At 43.1% G+C, this 24,263-nt stretch overlaps 2 protein-coding genes across 4 annotated transcripts in view; both read left to right on the plus strand.

Moving 5' to 3' along the window:
* The window catches only part of LOC105455803 (lipid phosphate phosphohydrolase 1-like), a 27,149-nt gene extending 22,558 nt beyond the window's left edge, over window positions 1-4,591 (plus strand). For all 3 annotated transcript variants that reach the window (XM_011699410.1, XM_011699408.1, XM_011699409.1), the window contains one exon: window positions 437-4,591. In XM_011699410.1, the coding sequence (XP_011697712.1) occupies window positions 437-856 (420 nt within the window). In that variant the 3' untranslated portion in view covers window positions 857-4,591. The remainder of the gene's footprint in view (window positions 1-436) is intronic.
* LOC105455819 lies at window positions 3,862-23,912 on the plus strand. Its single transcript, XM_011699446.1, has 4 exons — window positions 3,862-3,904; window positions 4,731-4,921; window positions 5,519-5,559; window positions 23,756-23,912. Exons 1-4 carry the CDS (start codon window positions 3,862-3,864, stop codon window positions 23,910-23,912), a joined length of 432 nt encoding a protein of 143 aa, XP_011697748.1.
* The last annotated feature ends 351 nt before the right edge of the window (window positions 23,913-24,263 follow it).

Genomic DNA, 24,263 nt, shown 5'->3' on the forward strand with positions numbered 1-24,263 from the left:
GCGGTGTCAGCGTCGAGTACTTCCGGTCTGATATCGATGGTCAGTATATCCAAGCGCGACGGGAAAGAATCCGCAAAAAAAATCCACCGGTGGCATATCGATTTTCGCCGGGACGCGCGCGGCAGACAGACGAATACGAGAGAGAGCCGCGAAATAAATTCTCGGAGATACGTAACTCGCTGCGAAATAAGAAAAAAAAATCGAAAGGGCAAGAACTTCAGCCAAAGTGTATTACGGAATCGTATTTCCTCTTCGCGCATTCCATTCTCGCTATATACCGAATAAAAAAACATTGCCTGCAGAATAATTCGAAAATAGAACTTGCAAATACGTGTATATATATATATATATATATATACTTATATACGAGCGTTTCCGTTTTCTTTTATCGTTTTGTAAAAAAAAACGATTCGCCTTTTGTCGCATCCGCACACAGTGGTACCTGCAGAACCGTCTGCCGAATCGGACGTTGTTTCTGAAACCGTGGCTGCAGTGTCTGCTAGCCATGTGGGCCGTTACGTGCTCGATGACAAGGGTGGGCGACAACCGGCATCATTGGTGGGACGTTCTCGCTGGCGACGTCCTCGGGCTTCTGTTCGGCCTGTTCGTCGTGGTGGTGTCGTGCCGGCACTTTTGCCTCGAGCGCACCGTCGCCGTCGCCGTCGCCGCCGCCGCCTCCGCCGCCGCCAATGCCGGCGCGACGCACGCCCTTAACGAGTCCCTGGAGAACGGCCAGATCGGCGGCGGCTACGACATGCAGCGCAAGCACAACACCAAGAAGCTGCTCGCTCCCACCGACGTCGTCGACGTCTCGGAGGGTCGGGAGATGAAGGACGCCACGAACTGGAGGGAATGAGCGCGCGAACGACGTCGTTCGCGTGAACGACGAGGGGCGGACGATTTCAGGGGCGGGGATGGGGACGAGGGAATATATATAGAATCGAGATGATCGAATCATTCGTTCACGGAAAAGATCGAACCACTCGTTCGTTCCAAAAACAAAAAACAACAAAAAAACAGATCGATAGCCCATTTTCGTTGTGTACCTGATCTTTTCTTAAGTAATATTAATTGTAATATCACCTTCCTTGAGTACAATAGTTGTAACATATGTCGTACGTACAGAAGCAGAAGTATAGGTTGCATAGAAGGTCGTATGGGCGAGGCGTCGGCAATAAGATTTCGCTTTTGAACTTTTATAATACTAGAGTTCAAGATATGAATGACAGCTGATTTTAGACTTTATCTTTACACGCATGAAAATAAAATCTAAAAAGCAAAACAGAAATACTGAGGAAAAAATACTCCCGACAATATTAGTAATAAAACTAGCAGTAAAATTACAGGTCAATGTAAAAATGAGTAATAATAAGTGAAATCGACCTCGACATAGAATAACCGAAATAAGTGAAGAAAATCATATGCGGATCAAGGCGGGATCTTGGATGCCTAAAAATATTTTTTCGCGTGAATTTCCGGTCTGTGCTCTTGTCGGTTTTTTGAAACACAGTTCCACTGGAAAAACATATCATGAATTAAATTGACAAGCAATTTAATGAAAACGAATATTAGCTTGTCTCGGCTCAATGCTAATAACACTTAGCTTAATGCTGTATATACATATATAAAAAATATGCACACATATACAGGTACATATATACATATATGTACATGTGCGTACATACGTACATGTGTATCTCTGAATATAAATACACTATATCTTGTACAGATTATACAGAAGAGTTATACTAGATAGGTAATAAAGATAAATAATAATAATAATAATAATAATAGAACGCATAATAAAGATGAATGTAGATATAAAGTAAGGAAGAACGTGAAATGTTAATTATAAAGTAAACATATAAACTGAAATGAAAAATGATATACAGAGAAACAGCTGATTTGCGGAAGGAGGACAGTCGAGATAATTAAAATATCTTATTGCGGCGCGGCGTGAGGCGCGAGTTCATGCAACACAAACGGGTTGCGTAGCGGCTATTAATAAAAGGAGCGATAACAGAATGAAGATAGTGACAGGGTGGCTTCGTACGATTCTGTCGACGCAAAGACGAGCTCTTCGTGCTCGCTCCCACGAAATAAGGATTTCGGAATAACGTCCTTTCCGAGGCGATTGATTCGATCGGGGGGAAGGGGAGGGGAAATATGTGTACGTGTATGTGTGACGTGCGAGCTTTAGTGGTGGTTTCTCTCGACGCCGGGATCGAATGCCGGAACGCGCGAGATTTATTTTCGTATTAACGTACAAATTGCTCAGTACGCGAAATAGTCGAACGTTTTACATTCCACTGGAGGGAGGGGGGAAGGGAAAGAAAAAGAAATGCACATATCAGAGTCACGGACGCATCGATCGCGAGCTGGTAGTTTCTCGCAGGTGCGAGGTGACGGGAGCTGCATGGGGTTGATTGTTGCACGCTCGCTACAGGTACGCGAATGCGGAGACGATCCGTGCGGAACCCGGTGCCTACACCCCCCGATACTCATGCTACACCGATCCGATGTATAATGTAAGAAACTCGTGGGGCTTATACGACAGTATCGAGTCAGTTAATCGCACGGGATAATAATCATCCAACCGGGCGGGAGGAGGGATGACTTAGTAATCGTCCACACCCGAGATATTTAATCTCGCCCCCCCCACCCGACTTCTCCCGACTGAGTCTCAAGCGCTCCCGCTCTCGTCCTTATCAGTAATTTACACTTACCTTCCCCGCAGTTTGATTACATTATTTAAGAAACCCGTAGCTTTAGCCTTCCCGATGCACTTTGTACGCAGACGGAACCCAAAACGAGGGTGAGCAATTTTTTATGTACATGTACAATATTGTAGCGCAGCGAGAGCCCAAGCTTCGCTTTTACGTTGCGCGACGCACAATTTTTAAACGAAGTGAAAAACTGAATGGAGTCCGAGGATTGAATAGTCAGAGAGTCGAGAGAATAATTGGAAAGTAAGTCGGAGACGGAAATTTTCATTTATTCGTGTAATATTTAATATTTTTCGTATAGATGTAAGAATTTTTTTATTCACATTCCATGTACGCTGCAGCTTCCAATTGTATATACCTTTAATGTGAGAAAATATTCTTCTTTTATAATTTATTTACGCGCGAACGAGGGCTGGGAGGAGTAACAGTGAGATTTATACATTATTACAAAAGGAGTGCCTCTATACGGATGCTCGCGGAAAAACGAGCGTGTATTATAAACAGTAGTATTATTTACAGTTACACGTTAGTATAATTTTATTGCCACATTTTATTCATCTTCAGGGCATCCAGAGGCGGACGTTAATACGTCGCTAATGGAGCGCTTTTTTTTTCTTTAAATCGCGCACGGGACGACTTTCACGTCGGCCTTTTAATCGGTGAAAAGCCATTAGATAAGAACGTATCCTACGGTACTCGAATACTTTTCGCAATGGCATTGAATATGTATACACGGGGAACGCAAAAAGAGTACGCGCGTGGTTCGTCTGTCCAAGTTATGGATCGTAAATGCAAGTAGTGTTTATAATATTACAATAGCAAGCCAACGCGTTATACGATGGATAAGTTGTGCGAAATTAAAGTGATCACGTACACGCGCGAGCGCGCGCTTCAACGCTGCCGATTGTTATTCTTCTACGGGGTGCACGCCTATATCTATATGCGTACACATAAGAAGCATATGTTATTTAACGCACTTGCTGATTTCCGTCACCCATGTGTAATCGCGAGCGCGCGGGATTGCACATGTATCGTAGGAGATATCGTATTTTTTTAAAGAGCGAACGCGTGCGACGTCAGTCGTAAGAGACTCTAGGTGTTTGTAATTACTATACGTATAATTTAATTAGCCTATATGCCGACACCTTTCGCGTGTGATTGTGATACGTCTCGTGATCGTACGTATGTGCGCGTGTCGCGGTAAATGCGTATGTACTGCTGTAATACTTACTTTTTACTCAAGACTATTTTTTTTTTTAAAGGAGCCAGTCCTATAAGGCGATGCTTTTTTTTATGGTCTCGCGATCGTGAAACATCGGGGATTTACACGTATCGCTGCACTAATAAGAAAGTAGTGACATAAGTAAAAAATGATAAGTCATTTTTTACTTATGTCACTTTTTTATCAATATATATACAACGATATATTTCTCCATTTCTGGATTGATTTATCCAGGAATGTTCGTAAGATTAAAACGAAAATGCTTTATACGCATAGAGATAATATATTTTTACACTTTTTACATTTTTTAATTTTTTTAAATTCTTACATAATTTTCATATACGGATCAATAATTTATCCCCTGGCCTAATGAATATTTGATTCACAGGCTTTATCATAGTCTTGTGCTGAGATTTTTTTTACATAAATCACATATGTACATAAATTTAAAAGAATAATATATAAATTGTTTATGAAGAATGAAGGAAGCGCTTTTTTTTATCGCGCTGTGCGGCTCACGAAATGTACGATCCGAATCCGAAGAACGCCCTGTTTCGTTGTCTTAATATCGTTCACATGTACAAAATAGTGTGTAACTATTCGTCAGTCATAAGGGAATAAAAAAAAACGCAAGAATTAAAAATGAAATGTTTCCCTCCCGATCGAGTTTCTCCCCTTCTTCAACCTTACACCGAATGAATGATCGCGCGCTCCCTTTGAAATCCCGCGTTTCCTCCCTTACCCTCGTTTTCCACCCTCGTGTCGTCAAATAAATCTTACAGGACAGCGATCGGTATCCTTCGACGTCGCGTCGGGAGAGCAGCAGCGACTGCCGGACTACCGCCGCAGCCCAACGACATCGGCGACATCGCTAAACCGGACCGTGCGAAAGCGCTCTTGTTCCAGCAGCTTGCACGACACTGATCTTGAATTTTTAATTCGCCAAACGAATGCAGTAAACAGGAACGTCACCGTAAGTTTCGATCTTATAATTTTAACGACCGGGTCCGATGATTTCCCCTCGGGCGGCAGTCTGTCGCGCGGATGATTCCGAAATGTTGAACATTAATTTTAGTAAACGGGCCACAAATTAAATTTTACGAGGGATTAGAGCTCGCTTGAAATGTACAGTTATACAGAAACGGTAAGATTTCATTATTGGATTGCGTTACAGGAAATCTTAATTCGCCAGAGTTTTTTTAACTTTCAGACACTAAATCATTTTACAATTAACTCAGACGAATTGCGATGAAGGGAAATTGGAATTAAATATTGCGATATCAGATACGTTGTGCATAACATTCTGCATGATGTTCTAGGAAAGATCTGTTCTATACGAGCGAAATCGACACAATCAAACATGAATTGCTAAACATTTTTCATTTCAAACAATTTTGCCTTTAAATCATGAACTTCTCTTTTTTCGTCAGCAAGTTTAAAGAATATGCACAATGTTTTACTTATGCCACTCACGCAAAATCCAGAGAATCGTTATTAAATACGAACTTAAACGCTTAGATTTGGATTACAGAAAAATATCATTTTTTTTTTTCATTTGTTTATTTCGTAGATAAAGAAGAAAGAGCGACTCATCTGTATTGCAGTTCTAAGGTGAGTTTTAAATCCACTACTGTGAACACGCGGCCGCGATCTAGACGGTCGGGGACTGTCCGAGATCGCGGAAAAACCTGTGGCGCGCTTTCTCGCAAAACGGTCCGCACGCGTTCCAAGATACCCCATGAATGCCATCCCCTCCCCTCTCGGCCGCCCGCACCTTTTTTTTTCTCGCACGCGGACGGATGAACGGACGGATGTGCGACCGAAACAACGAGCGATTTAATTTGGTGGCCACGCGTATGTAACGCGACGGACGGATGGACGCGGGCCGAAGCATTTTTTCGTCGGGACAGAATTTCCCTCTCTCTCTCTCGCCCTCTCTCCTTTTTTTTATTCCGTTCCGTCCTCTTTCCCTCCTCCCTCTCTTTCTCTCTCGTTCTCCTTTTTTTTGCTCCCCCGACGAAACAATTGGTTGGGGGGATGGAGTGCACGCGGAAGGGCGCGCGCGGGTATGGGGTGCTCGAGGCGGGCGCGTGTGAGGGTGGCGGATGAGGAGGTGGAGGAGGTGGAGGAGCAGGAGGAGGAGGAGGAGGAAGGGGGAGAGGGTGCGGCGGGATGGAGTGAGATTGGCGCGGTACAGAGAGCGCGCGCGGAGGTTGGATGAGAGAGATGAAGTGGCAGATTAACGTCAACCGACGTAGGCCATTCATAACTGGGCTCCACGGCCGCGGCCGTGTGTATGGCAGCGCGCGAACGAGGCGCGCGCGAGCGGGTGTATATACGCGGATACGCCGCGCGTACGTACATACATACATATACGTGCAACACGCGGGCGCGCGGTTGCTGTGTACGAGCCGTGGGGCCGAGCACACGACGATTTATAGAATTGGAAAAACGATATCGGAAAAATAGTAAACTTTATTGATGAATCCCTTCCCGACCTCTAAGCGATATCACAACGAGCGCGAGTCGACCGCATTCCCGCGGTGCTACAGGTGGCATGTAAGCCAATCGACGATTCCCTCCTCTTTCTCCTCCAACCGCCTCATCCCACCTTCCTCCCCCCGACCCCACCCCCTCTCACCCCCCGCGCGGTATCCCCCCTGGCCCCGTGCTCTTTAACTGACGCTTCCCGTCCTTCGTAAAAATGCCTTTGAAATTCGCCGAAATTAAAATCGTCGCGCGAAATACGGCGCGTGCCGCGCGCGGCTCGCGGAGGAGGAGGATGAGGCTCGCTTTCCCCGAGGAGGCGAGCTTCCTCCGAGAGCCTTCCTCGGAAGGCGCTCCTTACGCTCGAGTGTCTGAGATGCGGACGGAATTAGGTTCATTATCCAGTCTTCGCGCGTCTACGCTCGTTGTAATCAGGAAAACAGGTCGAATCGGTCGGAGAACGCAGTGACTGAATGACAGATTTGTAGTTTTATGCGAAATTGCATTAAGAAGCTCTTTCTTTTTACGTAAGAACTGCTTACGAGTGATATACATGTCACTTTTTATGCATACGGACTCCGACTTAACTAGATTTATCCATACTCGTACGATCGTTTATTTAATGTGAAAATGATCACGATTCTACACCTTTACTGGTTTCTTCTGATGAAAGAAAACGCGAAGATTTTCAGACTCGGTCCTTCCGATTCTCAAGTATATGTTAATGTTTGACGAATTTTATTCGACACGAGATATTTTAGGAAAAAGTTACAAACGCGCGTATCGGAATCCTGATCATTTAAGCTTTCCAACGTTCCGATTAAAAACATATATTTGTTGCGTGTGTGTGTATGCGTGTGTGTGTGTATGTGTTTTTTTTGTTACTCTATAGAAGAAGATCAATTAACATGCACCACGAAATCAGTATTTGTACCGGGGTTCTATTGGACGGTAGCACAATGTCCGATGCAGAGTGTAATCGAGTTCGATACCGGTAACCACGGGTGATTTTATTGTTATCGTATTTTGGCGTAAACCTCGTAACCCCGTAACAACGCATTATCGGCGACATCGAACATTGTTACTGCATGTTTGCCAATAAATAGCGCCTACCGCGTTTTAATCATTTTTACCTTCTACGCGCGATTCTCTCTCTCTCTCTCTCTCTCTCTCTCCCTGTCTCTCTCTCTCTCTCGCCTACGTTTCTTTGGATTCAAAAGGTTCCTGATGTCCGTGGAATATGCAAAAGCGTTACATGTATCGACGCCGTACGTCACCGTCTTATACATATATTCCATATCGAAGAGCGAGTTACTCAAAAATAGTAGATCTTCCTTCGAAAATTGTGGAAAATTTTATCAAATTATTCTTCGAGAATTTTAGGTGGCTGCCGAAAAATTAATTTTTTAATTCGATATATTCCCAAACTTAAAGCTTATATATTGTGAAGATTTATCTATATTCAAGGTTGAAAATTAAAAATTCGTGGCAAACAAACGAAACTCCACACCGGATAATTTCCGCCACTGAGAAAAATCGGGTCGCAAAAAATCTGTCGCGGAAAAACGGAACGATCGAAATTACTATAGGAACGTTATATATAATGTTTTATACGTTCGATTCGACTCCGAAACTCAAACGCCTCGCTCATGTATAATGCGGCGTATTTGTTCGCGTTCGCCGTGTACAAATGATGCGGAACGAGAGAGAGAGAGAGAGAGAGAGAGAGAGAGAGAGAGAGAGAGAGAGAGAGAGAGAGGATGGGGAAGGGAGGGAAGGAGGAAAGAGAAACAGACAAATGGCGCGTAGCCCCGAGCGTAATTTCAGAAGGAGCGTGACGCGGAATATAACGAAATAATATCTTCATCCCTGTGTGTGTGTACGTGTGTGCGCGTGCCGTATCCGCGTTATCAGTCGGGGCCATTTTTCAGAGAGCAACAAAAACCGGAGAAACTTCCGCGGAGATGTATTGCCAAAATTACTTTCCGCGGCGATAGCGGCGCGCGCGCAGCATGCGCGCGTATCCTTCGTCTCGGAATTGACGTTTGCGACCGGCGCTACGCGGACGGAACAAGCCGCGAGGGATCCCTTTAGTAACGAGAGACACGCAAAAATGTACGATTGAAAAATAGATCGCGTAATGAAGATATGAAAAATTGTAATAACGACAAATAAATAAAACTGAATTATATAATACATTTGAGGGAAACATGTATTTACGTGAGCAACGCGAGCTTGAGAAAAGCCGATCGGGAGGGAAAGAGAAGTTTCGGGACTGGAGAGAAAGTCGCATAAGGGAAAAATAGGTAAACAGAAGTATAGAAGAAAAATGTAGCAGGAATAAGTAAAATTTAAGTTATATAATTTATAGAACGTTGCAGAAAAAGAGAGAGAGAGAGAGAGAGAGAGAATATTGAACTCGCTTTGAACAACGCGAGTTTTCCGCGGAAGCCATTTTTCGAAAGGAAAAAAAAATAGAAGAGAATGCGAATATGAAAAATAGATCGATAAAAGTAATAATGTTATACGTAAGATTGTATAAATAATGTAACAGGAAAAAAAAAGTTGAGAATTAAATTATATATGTCGAGTTTTCTCGCGAGAAAGAGAGAGAGAGAGAGGCAAAGTTTTCCCGACAGTGCAGCACTATGGTGGTACCGCAAAGTGAAGTACTCGCGGTACCCCATTCGCCTCTGGAGAGCACGACTTTTTTGCCTGTAAACGAAATATTCTAACAATCGCCGGGGAAACACCAGAGTGAAGGGAGGAGGAGGAGGAGGAGGTGGCGGTGGAAGGGGAGGAGGGCGGCAGTAACCCGATATTCGTTTCGAAAAATGATTGAGTCCCCCGTTAAAAATTACATCTCGCGATATCGCGTCGACGGCGGACGGCGAATATCGACGCTAAACAACCTGCCGTTATATCGATCGCGTCTCTGCTCGATAATACGATCGAATATTGATGCCAACGTTTCCTAATTAGAGCACAGGGGGACGACTGTACCTCGCTCGTGCGTTACAGTTAGGTATACATTCCGTCGTGTGAACGGGAAGACTACGAATCTCTTTCCTCTTCGATGAGCTTCGAGATGTACAATAATCGTGAGACCGTCGCGATATTTGCGCATTTCGAAAGCCATCGACGGAAAAAATATTTCAGTTTTCTTGTCAGAGACGATGAAATTTAATTGATTAATCGTGAGATCGTTTTCTGTTTGTCGAGGATGATAACGAAAATTTTTTTTCGTTTGCACCACAAGACTGTTCGTGTGAAATTCTTGAGAATTCAGTTATCTAATAGCAACGTATTAGCGAAACGCAACTGATCGTAAATGAAAATTTAGGAGGGCGCGTACCCGTGCGAAACGCACATATTTTTCGGAAAGTAGCGTATATATAGTCGGAACTTTTCGACGTGGACATATCGCGACAATTTATAGTCGTATTTGATTCAAATTCATCGCGCCCCCGACTCAACCCATGGGACCGCTCCCCCTCCCCCCGCCCCCTTTTTTGTCTCGTATATTATAATAACATTCACGGCGAGAATGTTAGCCGGCACCGTAATTATTTATGGTAGAATAAACCCGTTCTCTCTCTCCTGGCTTGCGCGCGCGGCTACGCGTAATATGATGTACGTATAAGTTTCTTAAGAATTTTATTACGCTGTAACATTATATTAGGAGGAAACAGCGTTACATTAGCGTATAATTATGCAGCGTAATACTAACGAAATTATGTTACAATTTCGCGTAACGTTACATCAGCGATATCAATAAGCTCCGAAAATTTACTTACGCGGAGGCGCGGCTCATACCTCCCTCGCGTAACGCCGCCGTTAAAGTCGAAGGTTTAAAAACGCAGCCCGGGAGCGGTATATGGGTAGACACAGAGGCGTCCCGGCGTCGCTTCGGCGAATCGCTGCGGCGACGCCGAAGCTGCGACCCGGGCGCGCGTGTGTATAAGGAAATTCGATTTGCGCGGCGGCACCCGGCGTAAAAAATTAACCGGCCGTAAAATCAATCGGCCGGAGTATTTTTCGATTTGGAAATGCCCGGCGCAAAATTCATCCGGGGCAGGGGGGAGGGGGACGAACGGACGGATTTTAATCGTAACGCAAATACATCCCGCGTAATCGCGTCAGTATCCATTAATACGCGGGAATAAATTAATAATTAATTAATTCGCCCATTAGTAACCTACGACCCACGTGACGCGGCGCCGATGTATTTATGATATACTGATGGCCGCCGTTTCGCCCGGAGCTCGCCCGCGCGGCGTGACGCGCTTATGGTCGTCTGGGAGTTAGACTATACTTCCCGAATGAAGCTTAACTTTTCGACATGCAGGCCCATGCCATGGCCCGTACCTAACGCCACGTTCATTATCTTTTCTCCAAAGCCATGCGGGCACGTCGTCGATGTAGAACCATCTCGCCCGGAGTCACCACTATGATAGATAGCGAACGGCAGCGAATGGCTACTGGAAGTGTCTACAGAAAAAAAACTTTTTCTTCTGTAAAACTGTTTCATTACAATAATTATAATTATATTTTTCTTTAATGTAGAATTAGTGTAAATTTCGATTGCGGTTGCGCGTTTAGAATTTTCTCATCTGCAGTTTTCGACTTCATTATTATAGATACGTAGCTCGTCTTTCGAGTGAACTTAACGACGCTCGAAAATGCGAACGTTAATCGATACCTGCAGGATGGTATAAGTACGAGACACGGATATATATAGCGTATTTCCGTCTGAAAATAAATATCTGGAAACATTTAAATATATTTCTGAAGCGAATCGTTCGTATATTGTCCGAGCATCGCTGACGTCTCTTGCTCGTTTCTGAACCCTTTAACAGCGGGTGGGATTTTTGCGGGCGGACGTCGGGCGAGGACGTCGGTCGCGTAGGTAGGCACGTAGGTAGGTAGGTAGGTAGGTAGATAGGTATAGGTAGGAACGAAGGACCGTCGGGTATTTCGGGGTGCCGTGCACCCGACGGGACACCGCCGTAGCTCTCCCTGTCTCGCGGGCTTTAATATCGTGGCATTCCCTTTATTCCGGGAACGGAGCGCAACGCGAGATCCACTTTAATCCTAATATACCATACGTAGCGCCGGCCGGGCAAGTATTGTCGCGGCGCGCGAGCCGCAGGCGACGCTCGGCGACGCGCGGACGCTCGCCGCGGACGGCTCGCGGATCGCCCCGGTCGCCGTGACATCTCGCGAGCGCGCCGGTGATGTCGCGGCCGCGCGGCCGCGGCCGCGTCGCGGGCGTAACGCGCGCGAACGTCGCCCGCGGCCGGACGAAACATTCGCCGGCGACGATGTTTGTCCGAACCGGCGGACGAAGTCGCGCCGCGAACGTCGCGACCGCAGCCCGCCTGGCGGCCCGGGGACGCTCCGAAAATTAAAAATTTATCTCTGAGAAGGCAGCTCCGGTCGCGCGCGCCACGTTCATGGCAAGATCGGGCGTGAACGCGACGCCGTGGTAATTATGGAAAATATCGCAGGTCGCGCGCCGCGACAATAGTATTCCGGCCGGGAGCGGCGCGGCCGGGGGAGAGCCCGAGCGCGCCAAGCCCAGAAGGACGTCCTGTGACGCATTCAATTGAAAATCTCAAGGCACCCTCGTGCACCGTCGCAGGATAATATATAGGGTTACATTACGTGCAAAATCGATCGGTTATTTCGGCCGACGAGAGACACGGAATTCTCTGTCTTTCTCTCTCTCTCTCTGTCTCTACCCTTCCCTCTCTTTCTCTCTCTCATGCTTTCTGTCGCCTGTCTCTCTCGCCCTCTCTCCCTTAATGAGACCGCCGTGGTTCACTGGACGTTAATTTGCGCCGTTCGCTCGCGAGATTTTGCCTTTGCAAATTTTTGATACGGGCTAGTCAAAAAATTTTAGCTCGCCCGGCGAGCCCTTCGTGAGAAAGTAGGCTACAACGTCGCGCGTTTTACAATCTATTTTCAAGGAATACGTAGGTTTGTCGAAACTGTTAATCAAGCGTGTAAAAAAAGAAACTTTTCACGTACGTTGCGCTAACGCAAACTCTCTTTGCTCGTCGCTCTTTATATTCTAATGCATCCGAGTGACATAGATGCGGAACTGACATTCTCCAATTTCGTGCGATATTGAATTAGGAGAGAAGAGGTAGAGAATCTTATTTTGTATTTCACTGCGCATCTCGTTTCCGGACAAAAGTACGTAATAAAATTAGCGTTTTTAATACAATTGTGAAATGGAAGAACATACGGGCACTCTACCCAAATCTCGCACTAGCGCGACAAGTTTTTATCGATCTTCTATACCTTTGCGCCTTACGAAAAATCTCAAAAAGCGAGGTTTTAAAAAAAGATTCCATTTTTTTTAAAATGTTCTTGATTAAAGAGACGCGCGCGTGTCAAAGCAAGAAAAAAAACTCGAAATCACGGAATTTCGAGATTTCTTTCGTTGCTCGTTTCTCTCTCTCTCTCTCTCCCGGTGCCCGATTGATTCCCGCTGTGCGTGACTTCGTGTAAGCGACAGTGTCATTGTGAAGATCGTGCACGTTTCAACACGTTAGATTTTTTGTTTTTGGTACCTCGCGATTGCGTAACGTTAAAATACACAATATTTTGTCAACAATATAATTTTCGAGAAATTGAAAAATTTAACGCGCACGAATGGCGAACGCTGCGTCCCACTCTCTCTCTAATAAATTTCTCTCTTTCCTTTGAATTTTGGATTATCCGCGACACGAACTCGTATGTGTACGCACGCACACACACACACACACACACACACGCGCGCGCGCGCGCGCGCGCGCTCCACCGCATTGTTATTGTTATGCTATAGCGAGCAAGAGAGCGAGCGAACGAGAGCGAGCGCGGCCGTGTAAATAGGAGCGCGCTCGCGTACGCTCTAATGGAAATAATATTCCGGCTCGTAATGAAATTATGTTTTCCTATGATCGATCAGGTGTGCGCACGACGTTGCCCGAGTGACGATTGTGTTGTCGCGAGAGAAGTTTACACGGACCGAAAGAGACAAATTATTCCCGATGTTTATCTCGCGCTCTCAGCAAACCGCAGATCGTAATCGAAAATATAGTCGGTGATTTTTCGAAATGTGCCGTGCAAATATACGTTTTATTGATTTAAACTGATTTCACGAGCAGACCGTCCGTGGGAATTGACGGAAGAGTCGAGGCGCGGCGTCATTATCGCTCGCGAAATTTGGGAATCCGCTTCTGTTAGCGAAAATAAAATAATTACGCGGTTCGGATTTTTTTTCTCAAAATACAATAGGAGTTGGAGATTAAAAAAAAAATTGACGTTGCAGCCACGGCATAATATTATGAATTCGCTTAATTCTGTTAAATGCTATTGCACCGGCAATACGGTAATTAGGGGAAACAATTTCGGCGAAAAAAAAAATAAATTAACGGAAAGCAGTGTGTCGAAAATATTCGCGTATATCTAGTAATATTATTTAAAAAAAAACAAAATAGCGTGATTTTTGTGAAATTCCATCTCTCTTTCCCTCTTCCCCTTCGATCCGCTGGTACCTAGGAACCGACGCGGGACTAAATTATAAACAGGAGAATTCAGCTGAGGGGGAGGACGACGACGTCGCGTTTGAATATTCCCTTCCCGAGTCGAGGGAGGGAAAGACAGACCCCGGTTTGCCAACCCCTTCGTTCCGCGTGGCTGCGGAATCAGCAACGAAAACACTATACGGTTAACAATTTATACATTTACCTATATTCTATGTACTCTTAAGACTCGACGGTGAAGAAAACTCTAGAGGCCATATTTGCAGTCGTTATATGAATCTCATATCAGCATGTATCAGATGAGATACTGGGAATAAAGTTTCGTATCTTGGGACACAGACGGTTTAATAAACACATTTTGATTAGAAATCAGTTTAGAGTGTACTCAGCTGATTGTGAAGAGCGAAACGATTGCTCGTGAACATGAAAACCTGAAAACGTTAAAAATTGTTCGAATATCGCGATGGGATAGTTACTAAAATTATTTCTGTGATATTAAATATTAAAATTTATTTCAAGTAAAAGTGAAGTCAAATAGGAATAAATAGGCTAAGAAGATTAGAATACTGATTTATTTATTATAAAATTGATTGATAATCGTTAGAGCGTATTTGTATTAATTAGATATGCTATCTGACAGTAATGTATATTTCCTATTCCCGTTTTATGATATGCTTGTATAAAAAAATCTCTAAATATTTTCTTGTACTAGCTTATACAATATTTAATCTTATATAGCGTATGGAGAGATTGAATATATCTCAAATTTTATTAAAGACATATTTCTAAAGAGGAAAAAGAAAGAGAGACAGAGAGAGAGAGAGAGTAACACAACTAATTTAACGATTTTTCCTTACTGCGGTATATATTTTAGTTTCATATAAATAATACAAGTAAATATCTCTTGTTCCAATTTTCATTATTCATGAACAAATATATCTGGGCAAACACCATGAAGAAAAGTAAAATTATTCCTTCTCTTTTTCTTCTTTTTCTTCTTTAATTTTTCTCCAATTATTTTAGCAATAAACCAAATTGAAAATTACATATATTATAGTTACATATACAATATAGTTTAATATGATTTAGTAATACGTATCATATAGTTTTTATACAGCTCCATTATCTTAACAAAGTAAAAACAATAATGTCACTCACCGATGCGATGGGCAGCGATGGAGTTGCGGCTAGATTGAAACTACGTTGAAACTATAAAACGGAAAAATATGCAAATTGTAACAATGCCCGAAATAATGAATATCTAAAAGAATAATTGTTGCCCGCGCGTAAAATAATTATACATAAATAATAATTTTGCAAGTAACAAATAAAATTTGCAAAAAAATAATTTACTTACCCCATGGTCGCTGCACCGTTGCTCAATGCCTCTCAAGCCTCCTCCTCTCCGTGGATTCGTTTACTCCACTTGACAACACGACACACACGAGAGCGTGATTAATTACGATCGCGCGCGTACTAATCATCGGAATAAAATAATCGCACGGCAGTTTGCACGGCGTTCCCGATGTTAATCGCAGCCGCGACACACACTTTCTTATTGAATATTGCGACGGAAGAATAATGCGAAAAAAAAAAAACAAATACAAAGTTCCATGATCCGCTCGACATCCGCGAATCTCGCAAATTAGCGCAACAAACGAAATATCGAATATTTGACGATTTATGTATGTACAATATTATTCCGCGTTCTCAGTGCTCATCCGAAAGTGATGAGCAAATTCAAAGCGCGCGATGCGAGATACGTTCGAATTTAATTGTTAAAAAAATTATTATATATCGCCCGCATGTATAAATCGCAATAAACAATAATCTGCGATTCGCATCCTTTGTCGCTTCGATTTTCATTTGAGATGAACAAATTGCGCGAAATACTTGCTTCAATAAAAGAAACGATGAATTTTTTACAGTCGTTAATCGTGGGGAATTAATTTAACACGTCTTCCCGGCGAGTTCTGTATATCTTACCGTGCACGCCCAAGTAGAATTTTCATTATCATAGGTATATAATGATAAAATGTGATCAAATATAATCAAGATTATATTCTCCTAATGAATTAAGTAATTTTACTGTATATTCTTATTTAGATGTTATTTATGTCATGCAAAATTTTATAAGCATTTTAAAGTTTAATATTAATATTCAATATTCAATAATAAAATTTTATGGGATTTATTTTTTACACTTGTTTTAGAAAATTGCGATAGTACCGGTCACTATTAATTAGGGATTGAAAAGTTAAGCGCCAATTGTGAATGCCCATTCACAGCAGTTAATATATTAACTGCATGGGTGATAATTGCTGCTTCTTTATAGAAAATAATCGTGTTTTTGATATTTTCTTCTAATATTTATTATGCGCTCTCGCGCTTCTCTGTAGAAAATAATCGTGTTTTTGATATTTTCTAATATTTATTATGCGATCTCGCGTTTCGAGGAATCGCTACCCGCTGGCTCGAGTCTTGCCGCACGAATGATAATATGACGATCTTTCGAATAACATCAACAAACACCATCAAGGTCGCATACCAGTCAGTCTGGTAATTCCACGAAATATTTATAAGCATCATCACGAAATAAAAATGCCAAATATATTCCGTTTCTCTCATTTCAGATCAATTGTCGATATATCGCTGCTTCTCGTCGCTCGAACGAGAAACCTGATTCGCCAATTCGTACATTATTCCGCGTTATCAATCGCGAAACCAACAGATATTACATTTAGACCAAAAGTTCAAAGTGCAGCGCGGGATACGTTTGAAACTCGAGCATTGTTAGGAAAATAATTGTCGCCTGTAAACAACGCGAAACCGTGACTTATAGTTCCCGTTCTGCATCGTTCCGAGTCTAAATGATAAATCGCGCGAAATATCCGCTTCGATAGGCCGCCTTGATAAGTTCACGAATTTCCAATAGCCTGTAATTATTGCCCGCTGTAACAATCACGAGGTAATACGACGGCGTTCGGTATCTTCTAATACTCTGTCGCGATCGCGTTTCGAGATGTAATATGACGGCACCACGGGGCGGCTTGCGCCGCTATCTACTTGCTCGTTCGAGTCTCTCGCCGCGAGAATGACAACACGCGCGGCGGCCTTGCGTACGTTGCCAAACAAACATCAACACTGAATACCTCAGTCGGTCTCTCGCTATACTCGAAATGTTTAACTTACAATTAACACGAAATAAATATCCGCTGAATATTTGGTCCCGTGTGTTTCAAACTGATTTCGATAAACAAGCTATTATAACATAATTTGTAATTCGTTTTGTGAACTGATTTATTTCTCATTGCACAAACTCTATACATAATTGAAACGCTGGAATTATAATACAAAAATTATCATCTTTAACCGTTTTATATTATAAGCTATACTATTACGATGATAGATAGAATCGTTTTAAAACGATTTACGTTTTTTATATAAACGAGTTAATAGAAAAAAATTAATTTAATATTAATTCACGGTAGTAATTAAACGATAGAGATATAAAAATGCGCTGCATGCGATAATTCTTCAGAATCCCGTTTCTTTTCAAGAAGGATTCGAAAATGCCCGGACTAGAACCGTTTGATAAAAGGCTAGACGCATTCATAGCAGTTTCGTTAAAATAATTGTATCGTAGCGGTTTTTATGTTATAGCATCGACCTTAAATTCGTCATACTTCGAAATTTGATTTACGCCACTTTCACAACAAAAAAACGACTCGTACGTTAACTTTAAAGAAGACTAACGCGAAAACGCGTTAATGTATATGGATGCGAGGCGAATAATTTGAGTTACGCGAAATTCACGACTCCGTTCGTGTTTCGTTCGCGCGTATCCCACCGGGATAATGCGATGTAACGCGAAGTAATTTCGCGGCTTTCAGATTTCAATTTTTGCGCTACGGAATTAGCGAGGGGAGGGGGGAGGAGAACGGAACAAGCGCTTTGTTCAACTCCTAACTAATATTTTCTTCCACAACGATGCGGTTCTCTCGCGAATCGTTATTATTAAGAGGAAAAAAATTTATCATTAGAAGAGAAATTTAGAAGAGATGAAAAAAAGAGATATGTCAATCGATAACAAATATTTCGCTTCGCATGTTACTTTTTTTTTTTTTGGACGAAGCATTTGATATAGAAGGCGTAAATCTGAAAAGGTGAGCTTCTCGAAATTGTTGCACCTCAGGGGTTTGCGGCACAAGGATTAAAGTTGCATCGACCGTCGAAACCCACATCTTACCTTCGGCCTCCTCCCTCCTCCACCCCCTTTCAAAATCAGGCAAGATCATTTGTCGTGACGGAGGAGATAATCGTTTTCCCTTTTTTTTCCGAAGCGAATGCAAATCACAGGGAGAGGAAAAGCGCGGAGAAGAGGGTGCAGGAGAGGGAGGAGAGGGAAAGAGGGAAGAGGCGCGCGCGTAGCGCGGAGAAAATAAAAACTCGCTTTAAAGGGGATGGAGTCGCGCGCGAGTATACACTCCCTTTCTCTCTCTCTTTCTCTTTCTCTCTCTCTTTCTCTCTCTTCTCTGAAGATCAAAGAAAAAAAAGAACTGCGCCGCGCGGTTTTGTGTACTTTTTAAAGTTAATCCAGTGCGCGTGGGTCGCCGGCCTTCCGTTTCGAACGGGCGGAGAACGCGAAAATCGGTTTCGGTGTTAAACGCACGCTCTTTTTATTCCTTTTTCTCTCTCTCTCTTTTTTTTTTCGTTGCGTGACCGACAGACAGACAGACAGATAGACAGACAGCCAGCCAGCCAGCGCGGCAGTGACGTTTTCGCAACAAAGCCCCGGTTTCGTTCGTCCGCCCTAATGAAATATCATTTATTCACGGAATTTAGATCCGGTGTGTGGTTCCGTCTCTTCCTATCTCTCTCTCTCTCTCTCTCTCTCTCTCTCTCTCTCTCTCTCTCTGTCATAGCGTACGCACAGATTATTTTAGGATGTGCACGCAACGAGCGAGATCCCGCGTACTTTTCGCTGATTATTTATTAAACACGTTCTATAATTTCGTGTAAAACAATTATAATATTGAAGAATGTATTAACGGTGTCCCGGAGGTGTCGATGTCGCCAGCGTGTGGTTTAAGGTGACGTTTATCAAACTTTCACAGGACTGATCTGTAATATCATTATACGCTGTTTGCAAAAGCTGAAAGCTTTTTCGATCTCCGACATATTGTTACGCGTAGGGGGCTGTATACCTGGCACGGCAGAAAAAAAAGCAGTACGCAGTGTATAAGTATAACGCAAAATTAACGTATTATATTTATTTTAAACATTATTATGGTCTCTTTAACTTTCTTGGACGAACACGGGGGGATTTGCGAAATTTGCAGGTGGAAAGTATTTTGGAAATATTTGAAGCGGAGAGTACAAAATGAACGATGTATAATATTCCGCGTTTCACGCGGTGAAAAACATTCCGCTAACGAAAGAATTAACGCGACATGCCTGACATTCTCTTAAGAGGTATTTTCACGAATTAATAGAACTGTCCGGCGTGTGTGCGGCGGCGATGGGGAGGGGGGAGGGGGGAGTGCGTATCTTATCCTGCGTACGCGCGCCTGTTTCTAGGTCTCCGTGTATTCCTGAACGGTTGCACAACGGTTGCGCGCCGGTGATAAATATAGCCGTTGCTTTCTTGCTCTCTTTATCAAACTGCACGTCAACTTGCATAATATGCGACGCAATGAAATAAATTCCGGGTGACCTTATTACACGTTCACTCGGCGGCCGGCCACTCGATAATTTTAATTTTGGTCGCAATATTTATTTATTTATCATCGATGACAGACCTTGCATCGTTACCTACTTACCCCGCCATCCTCCGCTACATTACATTCTATTTTAGAAAGTACGCTAACTGCAGCTAGAATATCATAGGAATGTCATTGAAAGTTTCTAAATTTAGCCTTTCTTAAAAGATTGGTGTTACAAGTTATTTTTAAACCCACCGAAATTTTAGAGATGTTATTTTTCTAATCACATAATTTAATACATATCTTCAACATTTATTATGAGAACAGTTATAAATCATTTTCGGTGATTATTTAAGAGTGTAGGTAATCACATATTCATGAATCGTTATTTGATCATTCGGATTATCTTCACGGATCTTCATCTTAAAAATCTGTATTTAAAAAGTCCATCGTTATTTTACGATTTATGATCTAGAAATCTTTTATGAGAAATAGAGAGAATTCGACTTCGTATAATAAATTAATCTTTATTTATTAACTTAAACAGCAGTCAATATACCAAGATATACGAACTTAATTACAATTAATAAGAGCTTTTCTGCCAAATAAAGTACGCTCTCTTTCTCCCTCTGTATGCGTCTGTACGAATTATGTGAAGTATGGGAATGTGCAGGGGAAGGGGGAGGGGGGACGAAGTGCGGCTGTGTAAGATATAAAAATATGAGTTGCGAATGTGAGGTACAGGGATGTGGAGAGCGGGGATGTGAGGATGCGTGGATATGAGACATGAGGAAGTATGCGAGGCATAACGGTGTGGAGCGTGAGACTGTAGGTTCGACCACGCTCCTTTTTGAAAGAAGCTAATAATTATTTTATCTCGATTCTAAATAATTAACATTAATTTTCTAATGATTAAAAATTTGATTATATGAAATAACGTGAACAACATGAGATGCAGAAGAACGGAACTGAAACAAATATAAACGCTAATGGTAAAGGTTAATTGAAATTTATCACTCATCGTTTCGCGATATCCCTCGACGTCCACCAATGTGTCTTTCTCTGCAATCATATTTGAAACAGTAGTCTGAAGTGATTCAGGAGCTTTCCTGTGTCATCCCACGTCGATTACACTCTTCACTTCACATATACATTCACGGCGAGAAATTTGTAGACTCGCAACTTTAACGAATTTAACAATTTACAAATTTAATAACTAACAAAAATCGGTAAAATAAAACTAGCAAATTTGATTAAATAGATTTTTTTTATACGTTCATTGTTTACTTTATACAATATTATTTCACTTCGTATGCTTTTGACACAAAATTCGAAAATTTATTTAAGAAATAATTATAAAAGAGAAGCAAAGAGATAAAAAAAGGATATAAGAATAAAAAGAAAGTTAGAAAAAAAATATAAATCACAAAATCCATTAATGCATCGAGAATAATTACAATTTCCAAAATTTTCTAATTTTCACGAGCTTAACTCTATGAAATTCGTAATTTTTCGTATACGACGCATGTATATTATTATATAGAAAATTAAAATTCGGAAAAATTGACAAAATAATAAGAAATATAAAATTACGAAATCTGTTAACGCTAAAGAATTGCGATTCCTAATTCATATACCTAATTGTTTTGTATAACTTATGAAATTCATGCGTCAGTTTTCATATTAAAGAAAGTCCCTAAAATTGAAAATTTTGTACTATCGAAAATGAATAAGTGATACAAGCCAACAATAATAAAAAAATATTTTTTGTTTCAAATTATATTTTACGTTTAACTACGTTATCAGTGAGTGCAAAGCGCTGTATAAAAAATATAAAGGATATTAAAAGTAGACAGACAAATACCGTAACATATGTGAACGATAATAGAACGGCGCAACGATATAGTGTACCGCACTACGAGAATATCTTCCGATAACAATTAACGTATTCGCGATAACGTAATCCCCGAGCAGTCAGAGTGGCTATTTTTTCAGTCATATAATTCTATTTGTCTATGAGAAATTCTAGAATTTACACAAAGCTGTGCAACAGCATTTCGCATTATGAAGATACTCCGTATTATTTTAATATCCTTGTATTTTATATAAAACCGTTGGTTTTACCGCAATTTCCCATTTTTTCCTCGCTCTGGGAAAAAAAATCGAGCTTCGAAATTAGACAGATTTGACAAATCTCTTCGTTAGGTATTATATTTTTTCGAAAGATACCGGCTCTCTCGAATTTTTCTATTTTCTTAATTTTAAAGTTTCGTATCCCGAAGCGCACACAGAGGAAAATGGAATTGCGCGGCTGTTAAAATAGCGCCCTTCCTTCCTCCCCTCAGCCAATCCCTCTCTCTCCCCCATTTATAATGCGAACTCTCGCCATTCGCCCCGCGGAGAGGGAGAGCAAAAACAGAGCAAGCGGAGGAGAAGCGGAGGAAATAAAAACGCACGACGCGCAGAATTTTTGCGCCCCGGCGGCGGCGACGGCTGCGGCGGCGGCGGCGACAGCGACCGATCGGAATTAGGAATGCCGGCCACGTATCGAAAGTTCGCGACGAAGATTAAAGCGCGCGTTGCCGAATTTCGTGGCAACGATTCATCGCGCCGCGCGTGCCGTACGCGTCGCCGAAAAATCACGCCGTTTGTCGCGCCCAGCTAGGAATTATAAAATACGACGAAATAAAAACAAATAGATCATATTATATATACATAACGATAAAAATAGAAATAAGAGAGCGATAAAATAGAAGAGAGGAAATCACACATTCCTATTGATTCGTTTAGAATTAAAAAAACGTGCATATGTATTTAATTATAGCGTATATATAGATATTTATTCCTGTCTTCCTAATTTTCGCTACGATGATGCGATCAAAAAGGAGCGGCCTGCGAAACTAGCACCGTCAGTGTCTGTATACCTTCCACCGAACTACCCGCTCTTGGTTCCCAATTATAATTTATATCTTTCGTATGTATATATTCGAATCGGGAAACGTATACTTAAAAGCCATTCGCGCGTTGCCCGGTAGAATTATTGCTCCGAGATCGATCGGCCCGCGCGGAATTATCGCCCGCCGAAATCGCCGCGCGGCGGTGAGGTGTATACATATAGTGCGTCGAGAAAACGAAGCGCACGCGGGAAGTGCCCCGCGCGGAATTGCGAGCGCGCAACCAATCGCGCGCGTGCCCCGTTCCGTTCGCGATTATTACTTTTTATACCGGCCGTTATTACGGCACGCTCGCGCGTCAAGTTGCCAATCGGCGAACAGTTGCACCGGCAGTTGTCGGCGCAAGAAGCGAGCGAGTGTCGAAGCGGAGCGCCGCGCTCTTTTATGCGTGCGGCATGAGGCCGGAGAGTTCGGAGGATCGTATCCTGAATATTAAGATCGGACGCATCCCCCCCGATTCCCTTTTCGCGGCTCTCTCTTTCTCCACGGAGGCGGACGAAAATGCGAAAGGACCGCGCGTAACATATTATTACGTCATCGAGTCGATTGCGCGAACAATTTTTTCACGCTCGGCGCGGCGCGAAGTGTTGTAAATTCCAACGTGTTTACGCCAGTGTGGCGAGGCACGTTGCACAAAAGTAAACGTAACGGGGAGAAACGAGCGCGACGCAACGCTACTCGCTAACCTTCGTGCCACATGTTCCCGATCGTTCGCCCCGAAAACAAAAAAAAAAGAAGAAAAAAAGGAGGCGCGCGCGCGCGCGCGCGAGAAAGAGCGACGTCCGGTCCGGGTGTGCGGAGGGGCGCGGCCATAGAGGGGAGACAGGCGGAATAGAGGGACCGGGAGCACCAGCGAGGAAAAAAGACAGTCTTATGCGCGCCCGATGGGGGTACTTTCACCTGCCGGCCCTTAAGGTCCCGGCCATGCGACGGCGGCGGCGAGATACGAGAATATCGAGGTGACTCGGCGAAATTCGGTAAACCCTTTCGCTCAAGGGTGCCGTGCCGCTGCCGCCACTACCGCCGGCCACCGCCGCGTCGCCGCGACGCTCGTTGGCCACGGAGAACACTGGGCTGGATCTCGAACAATTTAAATGTATCTCATGTAATGTTTTTTTTTTTTCAGCAGCTTATCAGGAGCAACGTTTTTACTTCGTTGCGAAATACGTCGAGAAATATCGAAAACGAGGCGTCCTACGCCTCGCGATAGCGCTTCAAAAGGAAACGGCTGGAAACGACGACGAGACGTAGCGAGAGAGGGTTGCGTCGCGCTATCGGCGTAATTACTCATGGCCACGTAAGCGTAGAGGGAGAGAGAGAGAGAGAGAGAGAGAGGAAGAGAGAGAGAGAAAGAGAGAACGTCAATCTTACCCCGGTGTGTGCGACAGTCCGAGCAGCCGCGTGTTCGCGTCAGTGAACAAGTCGCGCGCGCGACGCCGAGATGCCCGGCTTGCCCCGGCTTGGCGAGCGTGAGTCCCTTACCCTCGGACGAAGCGAGTCCGCGCCCAAAATCGCATCGCGTCGGTTTCACCCTCCCTCGTTGCACGCGACACCTCGATTTCGTTTTTGCCGTTGGAGAAACGAGGCCGTCTAGTTCGGAATCGACTCGGCAATTACTTGGAACAAAAATCATC

This window comes from Wasmannia auropunctata, unplaced genomic scaffold, assembly GCF_000956235.1.
Source record: "Wasmannia auropunctata unplaced genomic scaffold, wasmannia.A_1.0 LD335844.1, whole genome shotgun sequence".
Classification (NCBI taxonomy): domain Eukaryota; kingdom Metazoa; phylum Arthropoda; class Insecta; order Hymenoptera; family Formicidae; genus Wasmannia; species Wasmannia auropunctata.

Excerpts from the sequence above, each read along its gene's own strand:
- LOC105455819 (XM_011699446.1), top strand. The coding sequence starts at position 3,862 with ATGCCGACACCTTTCGCGTGTGATTGTGATACGTCTCGTGATC. Across the intron at positions 4,922-5,518 it reads CAGTAAACAGGAACGTCACC|ATAAAGAAGAAAGAGCGACT; the intron begins GTAAGTTTCGAT and ends TTTATTTCGTAG. Across the intron at positions 5,560-23,755 it reads ATCTGTATTGCAGTTCTAAG|CAGCTTATCAGGAGCAACGT; the intron begins GTGAGTTTTAAA and ends TTTTTTTTTCAG.